General features: G+C 39.1%; 2 protein-coding genes across 3 annotated transcripts; both read right to left on the reverse strand.

The window, feature by feature from the left end:
• Positions 1 to 10,596, reverse strand: ccdc169 (coiled-coil domain containing 169). The gene is made up of 8 exons (XM_028596333.1): positions 10,422 to 10,596; positions 10,237 to 10,319; positions 9,937 to 10,047; positions 9,372 to 9,412; positions 2,517 to 2,615; positions 1,920 to 1,973; positions 1,317 to 1,393; positions 1 to 441 (listed from the first exon to the last, which is right to left on the reverse strand). Exons 1-8 carry the CDS (start codon positions 10,496 to 10,498, stop codon positions 249 to 251), a joined length of 735 nt encoding a protein of 244 aa, XP_028452134.1. The 5' UTR covers positions 10,499 to 10,596; the 3' UTR covers positions 1 to 248.
• A 546-nt stretch (positions 10,597 to 11,142) lies between these two features.
• On the reverse strand, positions 11,143 to 18,017 carry sparta (spartin a). 2 transcript variants are annotated; one of them, XM_028596000.1, is made up of 8 exons: positions 17,831 to 18,017; positions 16,373 to 17,201; positions 14,218 to 14,412; positions 13,692 to 13,848; positions 13,065 to 13,259; positions 12,696 to 12,857; positions 12,401 to 12,491; positions 11,143 to 11,608 (listed from the first exon to the last, which is right to left on the reverse strand). In XM_028596000.1, the coding sequence occupies exons 2-8, from the start codon at positions 17,168 to 17,170 to the stop codon at positions 11,347 to 11,349; spliced, it is 1,860 nt and encodes a 619-aa protein (XP_028451801.1). In that variant the 5' UTR covers positions 17,171 to 17,201; positions 17,831 to 18,017; the 3' UTR covers positions 11,143 to 11,346. The 2 variants fall into 2 exon arrangements, with proteins under 2 accessions (XP_028451801.1, XP_028451802.1); XM_028596001.1 differs by lacking the exon at positions 11,143 to 11,608 and adding an exon at positions 11,824 to 12,198.
• Positions 18,018 to 18,326: the final 309 nt, after the last annotated feature.

The raw sequence follows: 18,326 nt of genomic DNA on the forward strand, positions 1-18,326 counted from the left end.
CATGACAGTGTCATGCCAATCTTATGTAGATACCTTCAAGTAAAGTGTAACTGATCAAATTACATAGGAACAGCATTGTTTCCTTACAATCAGCCTTTGAGAAATGGAAACAAATCCATAGGAAGCATGTAAGTACATTCTTGCACCGAAAACATAAGGGTATGGCAATTTTCTACTGCAATCATTCCAGCATACCCAGAAGAGGGGTTCCCTCTTTAAAAAAAAAGGGTTATAACACCAGGTTTGAGTTAGGGATTGTGTTTTAGGTAGTCCTTTAGGCTGGGTAACCATCTCCCCCTTTGAGATTTCTTTTCTTCTCTTCTCTCTGCTGTTGGTCCACCACCACCACCTCCTACTTTCAAACACGCTCCTCCTCCATCTTTGTCTCTCTCTTTTTCTTTCTTAGAATCAGCCTCTGCCTTCCTGCTGGTCTGCCTCTCTCTATGTAATCAGAAAATATAGTTAATTTACATGTAACAGATACACAATGTTTTCTATTAAAGTGCTTCAGAGAGATAAAATAACACTGAATTTCTCAATAAAAATCCTGTAACATGAATAGTCTAAGAAGATTTGATTTATTTAGAATTTATTAATTCTTAGTTAATTTGTCCAGCACCGTTACTTTATTTATTAACTACAAAACAAGACAGTACACTGCAATATTAAGTCTGATTGCAAAGCAAATCAATTTACATGTCATGATAGATGTAGTTATAGAGTCATGGATGTCTAAAAAGAGATTTTAGTGTGTCTTGTGCATAAACTGTTAAAAAAAAAATTGTAAATGTTGGTTTCTCCTCTGTAATGTGACTTAATTCTGAGGGCATCCTTCAATATCTTCCCTAACAACTTGTTGCACTGCATTTGTGCAGTCAGCATTAAAGCCACCACTCATGCAGCTCTCCTTTAAGTGTTATTTACTGACTCTGCATTTTTTGCTCTACATGTACTTTTGTCATTTTAGTTCCATGTTTTTAGTTGTACAAGTGCAATTTTGTGTTTGTTTTATTGTGGTCTGACAATGGACTGCAGATAAAAATTAGCACTTTGCTAACTCTAAGACTAAAATACATCTAATATCATCGAACACAGTCCCTTATAAATCAATCAAATAAAAAGTGAAAATGTAAAAAAAAGCTGGTATCAAATTAACACATTTTGACACCAAATCAAACAAACAAATATGTGAATATGTGAAGCTCATGTTATGTTTTGTTTTTTTATAAATTCAGTTCTACAGTCATTTTTGAGTTGGTTCACAGTTCATATTATTGTGTCTATCACATGTGCTGTGTGTGTTGTGCCTCACTGACCTCCTCTGTTTGCTCTTGGGTGCCCTCTGTGGCTGGGCGGAGTACTGTTTTCGTTGGGCTTCAAGGGTGGAGGACAGCTGTGACAATTCATGAGTAATGACAATCAGACAGCCAGACATATAAACACTGGTTTAGCTGTATGCACATGTATGTGTGCTTTTGTGTTCATGGCAGGCATGAGCCAGTCACATGATGTCACTTTGAATGTAAAGATTTGCTGCTAAAATGTTGAGAGAGAAAGGAAGTTTCATTGCAGCTACATTAATTTCAAACCTGCTTGAACCAATAATGTTTCAGCAGTTGGCAGAAAGTCCTTGACTCACTTTTTGTGGTTGAACAGAGACTCACCTATTATATAACAAGATAGAGCAGCAGTGGAGGATGAATGAGAACTAAGTTATAACTAGGCCTGAAAGAGAAAAGCTAGAGAGCACACCAGTCTGCTCTCTACACTGAATTATCCTTTTGTAGCATTTAGCCATGACAGCTATTCTTCAGTGTGGCATATATTTTATTAGTAGTCAATAGGTTTGGTTTGAGAGCTACTTGCTCAACTACATGTTATGAGCACTACTTCTGACATGGATGAAAGGGAATGCTTACCTTAGCAATTTCTGAAAGGTATGCCCGCCTCTCATCATTGGTTTTATGAAATGCCTGATATTTGAAAGAAACAGAGGCCTTTATTGTCACATTTTTCCATTCATGGACTACACTTGTTCTAACTGTCAGTAATAATCTGTCTGCTCAGAGTGCAGTGCTTGTTATGTGTTTGCTGCCTGTGTGCATTAGAGTGTATTTCAGGAGGTCTTCAGTGTTAATGAGCAACAGATTAGAACATGGATTACTGGCTGCACATGCTGCGTGTTAAACCTTTATTCAACTAATATCTCACTGTTTGTTGAGCAGAACAATAAACAAAGAACCAAGTCACCAAGAGCATATCGGCCTAGTCGTAGCAGTACGGGACAAAGGTTGGGGTTCAATTTTGCATCAATGGTTGTTAAAAACAAAGAAAGCAAAAGAAAAATATCAGCCAAATATTGTTCAATCCTTTGCTAATGATGGTCATTTGCTACTGAAATATGTATTACCTAGAAAAATGTAAAGCTGCTTGCCTGAGAAATAATAAAAATGTAAACCAGCAATACTAGACACAAAATTCTTCTAACTGAGCTGTGGAACCGCCACGGTCCACACCTTTCCTTCCTGTTCAATTCTGCTGCGACAGTCCATCAGCTGACTCTGGAGGTCAGACTTCTCTTGAGTCAGGAGCTTCAGACGCTGTCTCAATGTTTCCTGCGGCAAAGTGTTTCCATCAATTAGCAACTTTCATAACAAAGAGGTATAAAAGGTGTTTTATTGCATGTCTAATTACAAATCAATTTGTCCTTGAATTACACAGTGATATCTACTAAAATCAAACAATAACAGAATAACCCATGCAGAAAACATGAGCACAAAAATGGATTAGGCTCATGTATTATTCAATATCAAATTAACATATTAGAGCTGGGGTATGGTAAGGCTAGATGAGATTTCTGGTACAGAGCAGAGCAATGAGACTTGATATGTGGGTTTGGAACCATTTCTTAAAAAAAAGTTTTAAGAGTTGCTGTCAGCTTTAATGAATACCACCGTAAGCAGCGTGTTTAAAGAAACACGCCGACTTATTGGGAATTTAGCTTATTCACCGTAACCCCCAGAGTTAGACAAGTCGATACATACCCTTCTCATCTCCGTGCGTGCTGTAACGCTGCCTGACGGCTCCAGCATTAGCTTAGCCCAGCACAGATTCTGCAGGTAACTGGTTCCAACTAGCCTACTGCTCCGAATTGTGACAAAAGTGACAAAATAACGCCAACATGTTCCTAATTACATGTTGTGATTTGTATAGTCACAGCGTGTACAAAAAAAACTACGTAACATGAGACACAGCCATCTTCTAACAGTAAACAAACCAGGAACTATATTCTCATACAGGTTTGCTGCGAGCATATCACTCCGCCCAAGTACTATATTCTTCCGCCTGAGAATATAGTTCCCGGTTTGTTTACAGTTAGAAGACGGCTGTGTCTCATGTTACGTTGTTTTTTGTACACGCTGTGACTCTATAAATCACAACATGTAAATAAGAACATGTTGGCATTATTTTGTCACTTTTGTCACGATTCAGGGCAGTAGGCTAGTTGGAACCAGTTACCTGCAGAATCTGTGCTGGGCTAAGCTAATGCTGGAGCCGTCAGACCGCGTTACAGCACGCACGGAGATGAGAAGGGTATGTATGGACTTGTCTAACTCTGGGGGTTACGGTGAATAAGCTAAATTCCCAATAAGTCAGCGTGTTCCTTTAAAGATGCAGCATTATACATGCATCATGCCAGTTCAACACTTGTGGATCAGCCAGTTGCTGAGTATTGTATTTTATAGTTAAATAGTTAAATGTTACAGTCAGTGGTGGAAGAACTATTCAGATCCTTTACTTAAGTAAAATTGCTTAGTAGTAATACCACACTGTGAAAATAATACAAGTAAATGTCCTGCATTCATATCAGCAAAAATTAAAATTATCAAAAGTAAAAGTTCTCATTCTGCAGAAAATTGTTCCCTGACAGTGTTTAACTATTGTATATGATGTTTTTGGATGAATATTACTGCTGCATTAATGTTGCATTTTACTGCTGTATACATTATGTTTATGGTTGAAACCATTTAACTCCTTTATATACTGTTGGGTAGTTAAATCTACAGCAATGCATCATATGCTATAAGAGCATCATATGTTTGTATAGCGTTGCTGTCCTATAAGTATGGCGTATCTCCTATAAGTATGGCGTATCTCCAGAAAGTCAACTTTTCATGAGCTCAGAAAAACAGCTTTTTCAGCTTAGTGAAAACGGCTGTTTTTATTGGACAGAAAGGGTATAAATTGTTAATGTAATGGAAATGAACTACATGTTCGAGGTACCTGTACTTTACTTAAGTATTTCCTTTAATGCTAGGAAAGGAACTAACCCAAAGTGCATGTCATTAAATGGTGCTCTTTGGATGCTTTTATATAGACCTTAGTGTTCCCCTTATACTGTATCTGAAGTCTCTTTCCCAAAATTCAGCCTTGGTGCAGAATGCCAGCCACTAGAGCCAGTCCCACAATGAGCTTTCCTTAGTATGTGCCATTTTTGTGTCTGTAGCCATTGAAGAGGAGAGAAAGAGGGGGGCAAGGTAGAGGCTGAGGGTGTGGCCTTGACCAACTTTGCTCATTTGAAAGCCATGATGTGTCTCTCTCATGGGTGGGCCAAATTCTTTGGGCGGGCAAAGCAGATAAAATGGACCTTATGACCTCATAAGGAGCAAGATTCCAGATCGGCCCATCTGAGCTTTCATTTTCTTAAAGGCAGAGCAGGATACAGGTAGGACTTTTAGTCATTGCAATATGTTCTCAGGGCAGCATTGCATCTTATTGGTTCTCTCAGCCGTCCAATTAGTGCCAGGAGGAGGCGGGACATGGATTATTAGAATTCTTTAGGAGGCGGGGCTTGGATTATTTGAAGGAGATCGTTGCAAACAAAAGGAAATAGTTGCAGTCAAGGTAATTGTATCTTTTATGTTGAACTATATTAGAAAATGTCAAGATATTAAAGTATTTGTATTAAAGTAAAGCTTTGTTTTTCTATCAATCTGTAATTTAACTAGCTCTCATATATTCTAATACTGGCTGCTCTCAGGGCACCTTGTAGTATCTGCATGCAACATTCATTGGCTGCTCTTAGGGCAACTTCCCTGTATATATTCTAATACTGGCTGCTCTCAGGGCACCTTGTTGTATCTGCATGCAAAATGAATTGGCTTCTCTTAGGGCAACTTCCCTACATATATTCTAATACTGCTCTCAGGGCACCTTGCAGTATCTGCATGCAACATTCGTTGGCTGCTCTTAGGGCAACTTCGCTGCATAAATTCTAATACTGCTCTCAGGCTAAGCTAATGCTGGAGCCGTGAGACAGTGTTACAGCACGCACGGAGATGAGAAGGGTATGTATCAACTTGTCTAACTCTGGGGGTTACGGTGAATAAGCTAAATTCCCAATAAGTCGGCGTGTTCCTTTAAGGCAATTTTGCTGCATATATTCTAATACTGCTCTTAGAGCACCTTGTCGTATTTAAGTGCAACATTCATTGGCTGCTCTTAGAGCATTTTTGCTACACACATTGTAATACTGCTCTGAAGGTACCTTATGACATTAGGTCTACAATTGGCTGCTCTAAGGACATTTTTTGCAGCATAAATTCTAAAACTGCTCTCAGGGCACCTTACAGTATCTCCATTGAACATTCATTGGCTGCGCTTACGGCACTTTTGTTGGCAAGTCTGATAATAATGTAATTGTAATTAAAATACTACAACTACACACACATCATGTTACATTCACTTATCATTTATTTATCTTGCTTAAATTCACAGGGTGCACAACCAGGCCCGGGAGAGAAAATGACTGTCAAATCAAATCAAACCAAATCATAGAAGGTAAGGTAAGCTAGTAATGATGTTAAAGAAAGCTATGTACACCTAATATATTATGTGTTGATGTCTATGAATTTGTCTTAAATAGGAGCACACTATACAAAAACAACAGTGGAGAGTTGCTGGATCTGTCTGTCCCCAACGTTCCAGAGATCTACAAGGACTTCACCCATTTCTGCACTTTGGCTGCTCTTAGTTTCTGTTTCTGCACCATCATCTGCATAATCCAAGTGATAAAAGAGAGAACAAACTATTGTTTTCTCTGCTTACACGAATAGGTGCCTGTAATGTCTGCCGACATATACAATCAATTCAATAAATGTTAAGTATCACTGATATTTCTTTAATCATTGTAGTTTTTCAGAGCAATAAGATACAGATTATTAAAGCCATGTTCATATTTGCAACAAACTAAAACCCTGATCAAGGCAAATTGGTTTTTCATGTTCTGTAACATTTATAAAAAAAACAAACAGTACAATTAAATTTACCAGAGCAGACACTTGGTAAATGGCTTTAACTGACCTTGTCAAAACAATGAGTAACAAACTGCACAATATTTGACACAAAACCTAAAAAGTGTATTGTGTTCCTGTGAAGCAGTACACTTTGCCGGTAGGATTTACTGTAACAGGAACATTGATATTGAGAGATGACCCAGGTGCAGGTGAGTTGTGAGCAGGCTAATGATATGAACTAAAATAAAGATAAGTGTTCACAAGAGGGATAATTCAGGTATTGCAACGCAAATTAAGAATAATTAAATTAAATAGGAGGTATATATAACTAGTAGAAGATAAATTAACTATACAAGAGCAATTAAGGCAAAGTTATGAGGTAGTGGCAAGTTAAAGTGACATATAATCAATAGCAGGGAGTCAAGTCAACAGTGTACACCAGAATCATATAGACTGTGATTAAATAATGATACTTAGTGTTGTCTGTACTAATAACAAAACAGAAAAATAATATAGTGTATGATGCAGTATGGAGAACAACCGAGTCCCATATGACCCCAAGAGACTTTAAGTGCAGCTGTTGATGATGTTCACTACAAACAAAACTTGCAGATGGTTGTAGTCTGTAGCCAGCCATACAGTAGGTAGATCTGGAGCAGCAGGGTGACTTCTAGCTTTCATGAGCTGGTGATAAGACACTGTGCTGCTATGATGCAGCAGCTCAACAGTGGTCGAGCCCTTCAGCCCCAACTGGAAGAAAAGAAAGTAAAACAAAATACTTGTTTTTTCTGTTCAGTTTACTTTGTATTAATTCAAAAAATAACTATTTAAGGAGCAAATAAGAAAGCATATAATTTCTTTATTATAGTGGTGAAATTGTATATAACGTTACAACTTTTTAAACAGACATCATGTCATCATTTTCTGACAGAATGTTATATGAAGGAATGAAGACTAAATTCTGATGACAACAGTTATGCAAAACCTGACACAAACAATCCAGTTTCTGGTGTTCTTTCAGTTATATTACAGTTTAGGTTTTACCATTGGCTCTATCATGAAATTATCCAAATCCCCAGGAACATGGTTAACCAAACAAGGAAAAATACAAAGTGGGATATCTAGCTAAACTCTATAAAGAAAATCTATTGGTTTATGGACATCATATGCTAGTACTGCATTCTAGTATTAGAATTTATGCTGCAAAAATGTCTTTAGAGCAGCCAATTGCAGACCTAATGTCATAAGGTGCCCTAAGAGCAGCATAAGAAAATCTGCAACAAAAATGCCCTAGAGCAGCCAATGAATGTTGCATGGAGATACGGTAAGGTGCCCTGAGAGCAGTATTGGAATATATGCAGTGAAGTTGCCCTAAGAGCAGCCAATTCATGTTGCATGCAGATACTACAAGGTGCCCTGAGAGCAGCCAGTATTAGAATATATACAGAGAAATTGCCCTAAGAGCAGCCAATGAATGTTGCATGCAGATACTACAAGGTGCTCTAACAGCAGTATTAGAATTTATGCAGCAAAAATGCACTGAGAGCAGCCAATAATTTAGTTGCATGTAGCTAGCATGTAGCTATGACAAGATGACCTGAGAGCAGCAAGAATACAGCAGCAAAAATGTCCCTAGACCTAACATAATGTGCAATGAGAGCAGTGTAACTTGCTATCATAGCCATTAAAACTTACACATTTCATCAGACTAAGGTAATTAATAGAATATAAGCTAACATTAGCTATGATCCTGTCATTTCTTAGAGCTAGTTAGCTAATGTTGCAAGCTAGCTTACTTACATTAGTTATGTAGCTAGTTAAATAACAGGTTGATAGAAAATCAAAGCTTTACTTTAATACAAATGCTTTAATATCTTGACATCTTCTAATGTAGTTTAACATAAAACATACAATTACCTTGACTGCAACGATCTCCTTTTATTTGCAATCTCCTTCAAATAATCCAAGCCCCGCCTCCTAAAAAATTCAAATAATCCATGTCACACCTCCTCCTGGCACTGATTGGTCGGCTGAGAGAACCAATAAGATGCAATGCTGCCCTGAGAACATATTTCAATGACTAAAAGTCCTACCTGCAAGCAGCAGACCCAGGGCTCGGTTTATACCTATCGCCATTTCTGTGACCATAGGCAGGCTGGCATATTAATGTTAAAAAAACTAAAAAAATAAAGTGAAATTTTCATGCCATGAGACCTTTAAATCCATAGTAAACATTGTGAAATGGAACTAGTTAAGTTAAGGCAACACAGATACTTAGTGTTAGTAAAACATCAGGGATAACTTTAAAATGAGTCACTACCTAAGATACCTAACCCTAACTACTAAAATGAGGACGTAATGTGACGTCATTGCATCACGGACCAAGGTCGGTAAAATTTGGTTAATTTCAAAATGACAGTTGACTTTTGGTTTCACATGGGAAACGGACTCTCCTCTCCTGAGTGAAAGTCCTGTATTTGTCTGACCCCTCCATCACCCCAACCTGTCTCCTTGAATTTGGGACTCTTGTACTTTTTTTTTTTTCTTCATTTACTCGGTTGCTATCATGATTATTACTACAGCGTCGAGAGGTTTGCTGCCTAACAAGAAACATAATTGTAAGTCGTCATGAGCTGCTTGCGAGATCGACCCATAAGGTTGTTTTCTGGGTGAGGACAGACTTCTGCCTCAAGGCACACAGACACACATATTTAGACTGTATTGTACAACATTTAGTGTGTAGTGTGTGTTGAAGCATTGTAATTAGTGTGTAGGGCAGGCTACTACTCTCCCATGGTTTGTAATGCAGTGGTTGTAGTGCTGTGATTAAACTGTGGTTGATTCAGCCTGCATCATCGGGAGGATGGTGAGCAGCTGGCATTAAAATCCTTTCTGTTCTGCCCCCCTTCTCCCCTCATTCTGCGACTTTGGCTCTCTCTGTTGGTATGTGCTTCTACCTTAAACACATTTCTAGCTCTGTTTGTTAATCTGCACTGCAAAAAAACTTACTAAATAACACAAATACAAAACAGACCAATAAAAAGCTCAATAGAAAATCAACATGTTTGTACTCACTACCAGCATGTCATCATAAATTCGGATGGAGGCCAATCGATCTGTGAAAAAGAAGAGAACATTATGTGTGCATGCTTTAAAAGTAATATGAATTTGCTTGAGAGGGGTGAATATATACATGTGGTCTTCTTAATTATTTGCATTTAAGTTGTTTTTATACACTATACAGTTGAAAGTAAAGATTGACTTAAAGAGTCTTCAGTGGCGGTGCATTCATGGGATGTTGGTAAGCTTAACATCCTGCCAATCCTGCTCAATACCCCTCTTCTTTCAGAGCAGACAGAGGAGCCTATGACATTAAGACTAAGTGTCAGTCAGTATCAGCCCTGAGCTGCTTTATCTACTGTAATCTTGAGCTTGCCTGAAAGTGTTTTTTGTAATAAAAAGTAGAACTGCAATGATTTCAATCTTGGTGATGAGAAAGTAAACCATACCGTACTCTGAGGTATTTGACTCTTGTGTAAAGCTTGATTTTAAGTTTACAGATTCCAATAAAAACACAACAAATGTACTTCCAGCATAAACCCCTTTTAAAAGCTAGCACGAGCCTGTGCACTCAACTCACCCATGGGGTTTCCTCGTAGGTCCTCCAGTCTCTCATGAATGAGTGACATCTGTCTGTCCAACTGTCCATTTAGCTCAGTCTGTGTCTCATACCTTGTCTTCCACTCATTTCCTGGAACAGAATAAACAGAGGAACTGTCACACTAATAGCTAGTCACATTTGGGGAAGGGAAAATTACAAACGGCACTGAAGAGTGACTGGGCTGATAGAAACCAGTGGATTGATTGGTAATCTTGCCAATGTGGCTGAAGGACGGTGACAGATAGCTAGATAATAATAACTCACTTAAAGGTTACTCACCTTCCCCATCAACACTGTGCAGTCTTTCTTGCAGTTCACACATGGTGCTCCGCAGATCAGACACCGACTCCTCAAGCATTTCTCTATCAAGAGTCAAGACGATTTTATTTTTGCAGTGGAAAAAAAAATCCATTTAATCTCCTTAATAGCTTTGTAAGTGATACATTTCCTTCATACAAACTTACTTCATTTCCCTCTCTTGCTCAAGTTCTTCCTGCAGGCGTACCAAATCGTATTTGCTGTAGTCGCTATCTCCATTCATATTTGTGAAATACTGACATCGACTGAAAAAAAAAGTTTGTGCCTCGAGGTTTCCATGGAGACAGCTCTTTCCGGCTCGTTCAAGCGGCCTCGGACATAATGGCCCAGATTAGCGGGAGGTTTGAAAAGAAAACCTCTTCCTCGGTTAAATATGACAGTACACAAATAAATAGCTCGTAAATTACATATTCGTCACATACAGTGGTTTTCTTGCAAGCAGACATTTCCATGAAGCTTATTTCGCGCTTAATTAGGTCCAGGTAGGAAAATTGACTTCCTTAATTCAACAGTTAACATTATTGGCCTAGATACATGCCAGTTGATTTATCTCGCAGAATATATTATAACTGGAAAAACAAACATGCAAGCGCACAACTTGTTTTTCTCCCTTTATCAGAACACCTTTCGAGAAAAAATGTATGTCTGGTAGGCTGCTCGCGTAAATTAGTTTTTTATGAAAAACATGTGTTTTACATTATTATTGCACTTCCATACAGATCATATAGCCTAGGTGGTCAATTAAGTCAGTTTACTGGAATGTTTTGTCATATACAAAACATACACAAAAAATGTACACATTAATAAAATGACAAGCATATAATACCACAAAAAGATAATTCATGTAAAACAAAACAATGCAGCCAACCTTGACGTATAGTGATATATATACAAATAAAAGTGCACTTAACTTAGGCTAATTCCAATATGTCAGCCTTGTTGTTTTTACATTCACAGTTATTACAATTAAATATCCACTCCGGAAATGAGTAGCCTATATCTGCTAATGAGAAGTTGATCCATCAATCTGACAAAAACCTTAAAGGAAAGCATAGAACACCCTGTGGGAATCTATTGTTTTTTCTCTTCCTCCTCTTTATTCTGCTTCACTTTCCCATTTGTCTCTGCCTGAAGGTCTCGTTTCTGCGCCTCCTTCCCCTCAGTTTGTGCTGGCTGTCCCTCCGGGATTTCCATAGTGACCTTGGCTGTCTTCTTGCTTACAGTCTTCAGGAAGGCCAGGATGCCCAGATTGTCAAAGTTGTATGCAGTCACACCAACATTGACCATGGACTTGAGACCAGTGTCAGTGGCTTCGCCTGCATTGTTACCATACCTTCACCACGAATAATATGGTTAGGTGGTTGGGGAAGAGTGGTTTGGTGTAAGAACATAAATGTGGTGGGTACAGAATTAAAATGCTGGAGCAATGTGATATGTAATATTGGTACTGTTGTCATTTACATCAAAAACACTGAAGGTCAAGAAAAACAGTCATATTTCACTTTGTAGTGGTTTTATTAGTAACACACCAGGAAAAAGGGGCTACAGATAGTATGAATAGCAAGAGCAGCACCACCCAACACAAGCAGACATTCAGCTGCAGTTTTCCAGACCCAGAAAGACACATAACAGTTGCTTAAACTACATCAAGTCAAAAAAGAACCCAAAACACATACTTTATGTCTTATCTAGATATAAATGAATTGAAGAAAGCTGATGAAAAATAAACAACAATTCTGTGTTAGCTGTTGCGTTAGATTTGGAAAATGTCTTACTGAGGGTTATTTTCTGACTTGATCTGGGTTAATAAAAGAGTGTAGATGAAAGAGTTGATCAGTTGTTAGTTCACAAGTCTTTGCCTTTACTCCCACGTGCAGTCATATGTTGCTGGACATTTTTATTAGATTTTCTAAGCCCTTAAATCTGAAAAGAAATGGGTGTAAAAGTAGATCAGTTTCCCAACGTACCAAGAAGAAAGCAACACAGTAAGCTGGTTTCTGATCCAGTGTTCTACTGTTGTTCAAAGAAATCAAATAGAATTAGAAATAGGCTGGAAACAAGAGCTACAATAGTTTATCAGAAAGTTCTATCAATTAAATAAAGAAGCGGAAATGTCAGCACTTACTTGTATGTCATAGTTGTGACAGTCTCTGCTGCAACACTTTTGCCAACAAGCTTTGCTCCGGTCTCCAGACTCGACCAAACAGTAGAGAAACCTGGTTTGGATGTAAGTTAAAAAGAGTTTGAGTACTCTAAAGAAAGAAAGACTAGGATCATCCATCTTTGAGCAAATGCCAACACATTTCCAAATGCCAAAACATGACACAATATTTTGACATTTTATGTTACATAGAGCTATGATATATGCAATAGTGTAACTTTATGCTTGGTCCTGATATTTCTATTATATTGGTACATACCTTGTACACTGCTGACTGCCACAAACTTGGCTCCATCCCAGTTGGAAAGTCCACCATCTTTGCTCTTCTTTATAGACTCTGGGACCAGCTTAGCACCCTGTTTCTTCACATGGGGAGCCACCTTGTCTGCCACATGTCCTGCCACCATACTTACTCCATTAACTGTAAATATACATACATATCAGTCATATTAGTTTACAGTACAGGTGATTAATGGCATGCACTGAAAGAAAAAAAAAAAAAGTGTTTATTTTTTGTCTTTAGTTTTCTTTAGCCATAGGAAAAGTTCGATTACCACCCAAAAGCATTTTGAATATTTGTCATCATTGTTGCCAATATAATCCTTCCTATATTGGTTTAAATCCTTACCCAAGAACTGGCTGACTCGCACAGCACCCCCGGTGGCCTGTTTAGCCACCTGCAGACCTTTTGTGACACGGGGGCTGACCTCTGAAGGAGTTTCCTCAGGCGTGATATGGTCCCGGATCTTGGCTGCTCCTTTATGAATGGCCCTACCAGTGGCCTCAGCTCCTTTTACAAACTCTAAACTCAAGCGTGTAGCTCCTACAGACAAAAAAATATGGGGTGTTAAATGTAAATTAGCAATATCATTGATTGTTGTGTTGTTAAAATATCTATTACAGGCAAATAAAGAGGTGGTTGGACAAGGTTTTCCTTTCCTGCACTCAATCCTGTTCAAGAGAGATTGCTGCAAAGGTAAACAATGTCCTCTAGTGGTCATTTTGTAGATAGATGAACATACAGTCTTTGAATAACACTGGGATTTTTTTTTCCTTTATTAGGACACACACACACACACACACACACACACACACACACACACACACACACACACACACACACACACACACACACACACACACACACACACACACACACACACACACACACACACACACACACACACACACACACACACACACACACACACACACACACACACACACACACACACACACACACACACACACACACCTGTCAAGATTCCTTGTGCCATCTTCTCACTCCAACCAGGAAGTGGTGGTTTGTCCATCTCCCCTGTTGGTACTGTCAGTCCTTCATGCTCTTGCGTGGGACCAAGGGGGATTTTCTCACTCAGGTTGACAACCTCTGACCCTTCCCCCTCTGGACCCTGTCAGGGAATACATGAACTCATATTGCTAAACAACCATAAGAGGTAATATGCTTTTAAAGATGCTTTTACAATGTGTACATATACCCAAACATGTGACGTACATTTCTGTGAGCCATGACTAAGCTTGCTAAGAATGTTTTTACCAACAACTATTTAGTTCTTCCTGCAGTGTCAAGAGAAAAAGATTTTCACACTATGAGTTACTGGATTCTACAAGAAGGTGTAGTCATTATTAACTAATGTTTCATTTCAACCACCTACTTTTCTCTCCAAATAGAGACAAATTGCCTCAATATATTGTTCCACAGCACTGACTCCAACCACATGCATACCTATCCTTACATTTGCTCCACAGTAAAGACTGACCTGGACCCTGAGATCAGCCAGCTGTGAAAGGAGGTCCTGAAACGTCTTTCGGTGGACAGCAGGCAGTTCGGAGGACAAGACTATTCCCACGTAGGACCCTGGCATCTCTGACAAGATGTCCGGGAACATGAAGATCCCAGAGTTAGCCAATAGCACTGGAGTTTCTGCTGTCAGCGGGTACTGCCAGTCACACACCTTGAAAACACAAAGACAGACAAAAATAAGGAGGTTGGGGAATGATGAAGGTCACACATGTACCATCATAACCAAATAAGGTTGCATTCATTTTAAATGTTCACAGTGTGACATACACTCACATCTACTATTCTTATCAATAACCTCAGATCTTTGAAATTTGACCCCAAATCAGGACATGGTGGCTTCTGTTAAGTCCTTATTTGTTTCTCCAGTTCATAAGATGTCAACTAAAAAGCATCCCATGTCCAATGCTTTTTTTCACAATTAACTTCATATGTAAAAAGGTAGTTTCTCGTGAGTCATTTCCCAGCAAGCACAGTGTCACTTATTCCTTTTGACCCAATGTTCTCCCCTCTCAAAGACACATTACAGGATTTTAGCCCCATCAGGACTTATGTCAATCATCCACACAGACATAATACAGACACTGACTTGCTGCTGCATCGTGCCACTGGTATGCCGCCTGACAGAATGAACCCTGTGAGGGCGCAGGACACTGACCAGCAGCACAACAGGAGCGCAGAGTCATCTGTTAATGGGACCATTGTCTTGCTGGGAAACAAAGCAGGGCCAGAATACAGGAGAGAAACAGAGTCATGGGTTGCACTGCAGTATAAAGCACAGCATAATACGCGCTTTGTTGAGGGCCAGAATACATTATGTTGCTTTATACATTCTATATTGACTCAATACAAAAATTAAGTGGGGTTGATTGTCAGAAGGCTCCACACGAATAATAAACACACAGGGTCAGAGCAGATAAAGTCATACTTATGGATGGGAGCCTGTGCCATAAAAGTCAAGGGATTAAGCAACGGAGTTCCATTTCTTAGAATACAGTTGCCATAGTGGAGAGTAATACTGCTTAAACATAATATCAACAATGGGACAGCTCAATGTTATCAATTTAAGCTGCACATTTATTAAGTTTCACATCACCCAAATATATTCTAAACACTGTTATAGTGTAATGGCATTAATTGATTTGTCTACTAACTCAAGATTATTTTTGATTATACATTTCTAAATAAAATCTTTTTCAACCTAAAATGTTTAAAATCCAATGGTTCTTCTCTCATCGTTTTGTATCATTGTAAATTGAATATATATATATATATATATATATATATATATATATATATATATTCCATTTCTATATATATAATATATTTTATTATAACATGTGCACGTGTTGTCAAACTCAAAGTGGACATCACCCAGAGATAAAAACAACATCATTTGTAAGCAGAACAATTCTTTGTGACTAGTACTCATTTGAAACATAATTTATAACATAGTGACTCATAACTAGTTTTACCTGGTCTAATAGTGATGTAGTGGTTTAACCTGGGGTAGTTTGCTGTTCACACATACTCACTTCTAAGACACACGCCCAAGGAAAAAGCTTTGCTGACATACCCACACCCACATGCATACAGATACTTATCTCCGATATTTTATTGAAGTTCAATCACAAACACAGAAATGCTCATTTTAATTTCTTTTTTTTTTTTTTTTTTTTTTCAAAGTGTCAAAGCACAAACCCCCCCCCTCCCACCCCACTAGCCACATCCACAAACGACACCTCCCACTGAGCACTGTACCTGGAGCACTGCAAGAATCTGCTGGAAGTCAAGTACAAAATTGCAAATTGTAAATACTAAAAATTTAAAATAAGTTGATTAAAAAAAAAATAATATATGGGTAGAAGAAGGTGAATTTAGACAGACCAATACAGACTATGTAGCTGACTGAAAGACAAGCAAAGAAGCGAAACAGAGGAAAGAAAAAAACCTTCAGTTTGACTGAAGACTCAAAGTATTTCAGAAAGGGTCCCCACACCCTCTGAAACTTCCCACCTGAGTTACAAACTGAGTAGCGGATCTTTTCAAGGTCTAGACAGGAAGCATACAGATACTTATCGTGACATACTTATTATAACATACTGTATACTCACATGTAGAAATGTTGAGGGTCTTCCAGCAGTGGAATCCTTGTGCTGACTGTCAAATGCGACGATGCGAAGGTAGCCTGGATGAGACAGGGAGCTGACCTGACCATTTGGTGCCACAAAAAACATCTGCACCCCAGAGGGGATGAAAAGCAGCATGTTTCCATCTCCTTCTGCTGCTGCTGCTCCGGTCTGCTTTCCTGACCCAAGGCTGCCTCCGGCAGAACCGTAAGACAGACTGCGGTGGCCAATAGTTGGCTGTGGTGTGTAGGCTGGAGGCTGGTCCCCTGGGTTAGCCATGGCTATATCTCCTGGAGCTGCTGCAGGGAGCGTGTGCATGTGCAGAACAGCAGAGGAAGGAGGCCAGGTAGGGACTGTTGGGGTTGACTTCTGAGTGTTAGCCAGTACGGTGGGGTACAGATGGTGGAGGGAGCTTCGGGGAGGCTGGCTGCTCTGTGCCAGGTCTGGATAAAGATTGGGAGGAAGATCCATCAACAGGCAGCCCCTCTGGTATCCTGTTGTCAGCTGTGAGGTCTCCAGGTCTGAGAGGTGGGTGTTGACAGTCCTCAGAGTGTCCCTCATCCTCTGTTGAAGCTGCCTGGCCGTGTCCCAGACCGCTCCTCGCTGCCTCTCCGCTCCAGTGGGAACTTCCAGTCCTTGAGTAAGGTGCTGTCGACCTTTTCTGTAATACACCAGGGCCTCTGCTCTTTTCCCGGCCTCTTCAGCAGTCAGCCCACGGCTCAGAGAATGAAACGCCAACTCATACTGGTCCTTGATGAGCAGCAGCTCAGCAGGCTCAGTCATAGTGAGGAGTAGGCTAGACAGGATACGGAGACTAGAAAGTAAAGATTGGAGGCTCAGAGGAAATCCAAAGTGCTATCTCCAAGCTAGACTAAAGTTAAAACAGCAGTTTCAAGGTTTTCACAGTAATCCAAAAACAATATGTATATAACTAACATTAGCAGGTTGTAACACACATATTAAAGAATGAGTTATTGGTGTACTACGGTTTGTTTTTTAGGCTTAATGGTTTTGAAAATTACCACTTCAATTAATTAAATGGGAGACAGAGAGAGTAGGCTACCTGTCACCAAGAAATGCAGCTAAAGCAGGTGTGAGAAAGAAAGAAAAGGAAACTTGAGTACATTCTCCAAACTGACAGGTACTCTGACCGCATTACGGCAGAGTAGATGAATGAATGTGAGTAATGTTGATGTTGGCGGCTATGACAGGTTGTAAATAGCCTGAGCGAACCCATCAGGTTTAACCTGAATAACAAAGACCAAATGCCTATGGCATTTCTTAAGTCCTTTCTAGACAGCAGATTTACATTTAAAATACCAGTTTACACATGTATTCTTTATACCAGCATTAAATGTATGAAAACAGCAAATGGTTTTGATTTTTAAAACTGTTACCTTTTCAGAGAACTTGTCTGACAGACAACAAATGATTCTGGCTTACCGTGGACTTCAATATCACCGGAAAGAAAAACCCTAACAATAAAAAAGTGGTTTAAGAAAGTCCTTATTCCAGTTTCCGAGAGTTCTTCTGTACTTTCATGGGTGTGCGAATGCCTGCATACATCAACATGTTCACCTCACTTGCTGGGTAAATCTGGCTGAGCCTCAGGCAGCTACACACATTTCAAACCAACAGGAGCGAGCGACAGAAATGGCTTCCGGATAACACTTTCAAAATAAAATCCATAATCTACATGTCTCAAAAGTAGTTATTCAAATTAAAGCTGTATTAACAAGGAATCTGAAATAAACAAAACACATTTCCTTGAGGTGTATTAATTTGTTTTACTCCTTTCGCAATACAGTAATACATACATAAAATATGAAAAAATAAAGCTCACAAAAATGCTTGAACATAATTTAAAATCACTTCAAAAGATATGGAAGATGCTGTAATTCATGATTTAAGACATCATTCTGAATTAAATATAGGTATG

Source organism: Perca flavescens, chromosome 13, assembly GCF_004354835.1.
Source record: "Perca flavescens isolate YP-PL-M2 chromosome 13, PFLA_1.0, whole genome shotgun sequence".
In the NCBI taxonomy this organism is placed as follows: domain Eukaryota; kingdom Metazoa; phylum Chordata; class Actinopteri; order Perciformes; family Percidae; genus Perca; species Perca flavescens.

Bases quoted from the DNA above. Each gene is read 5' to 3' on its own strand.
- sparta (XM_028596000.1), bottom strand. From the start codon at position 17,170: ATGACTGAGCCTGCTGAGCTGCTGCTCATCAAGGACCAGTATGAGTTG. The intron at 12,858-13,064 runs GTAAGGATTTAA...GTATATTTACAG, and splicing joins GCGAGTCAGCCAGTTCTTGG to TTAATGGAGTAAGTATGGTG. The intron at 11,609-12,400 runs GTAAGTGCTGAC...TTCGTGGTGAAG, and splicing joins GTCACAACTATGACATACAA to GTATGGTAACAATGCAGGCG.
- ccdc169 (XM_028596333.1), bottom strand. From the start codon at position 10,498: ATGAATGGAGATAGCGACTACAGCAAATACGATTTGGTACGCCTGCAG. The intron at 1,394-1,919 runs GTAAGCATTCCC...GAATTGTCACAG, and splicing joins ACCTTTCAGAAATTGCTAAG to CTGTCCTCCACCCTTGAAGC. The intron at 442-1,316 runs GTCAGTGAGGCA...CTGATTACATAG, and splicing joins CCCAAGAGCAAACAGAGGAG to AGAGAGGCAGACCAGCAGGA.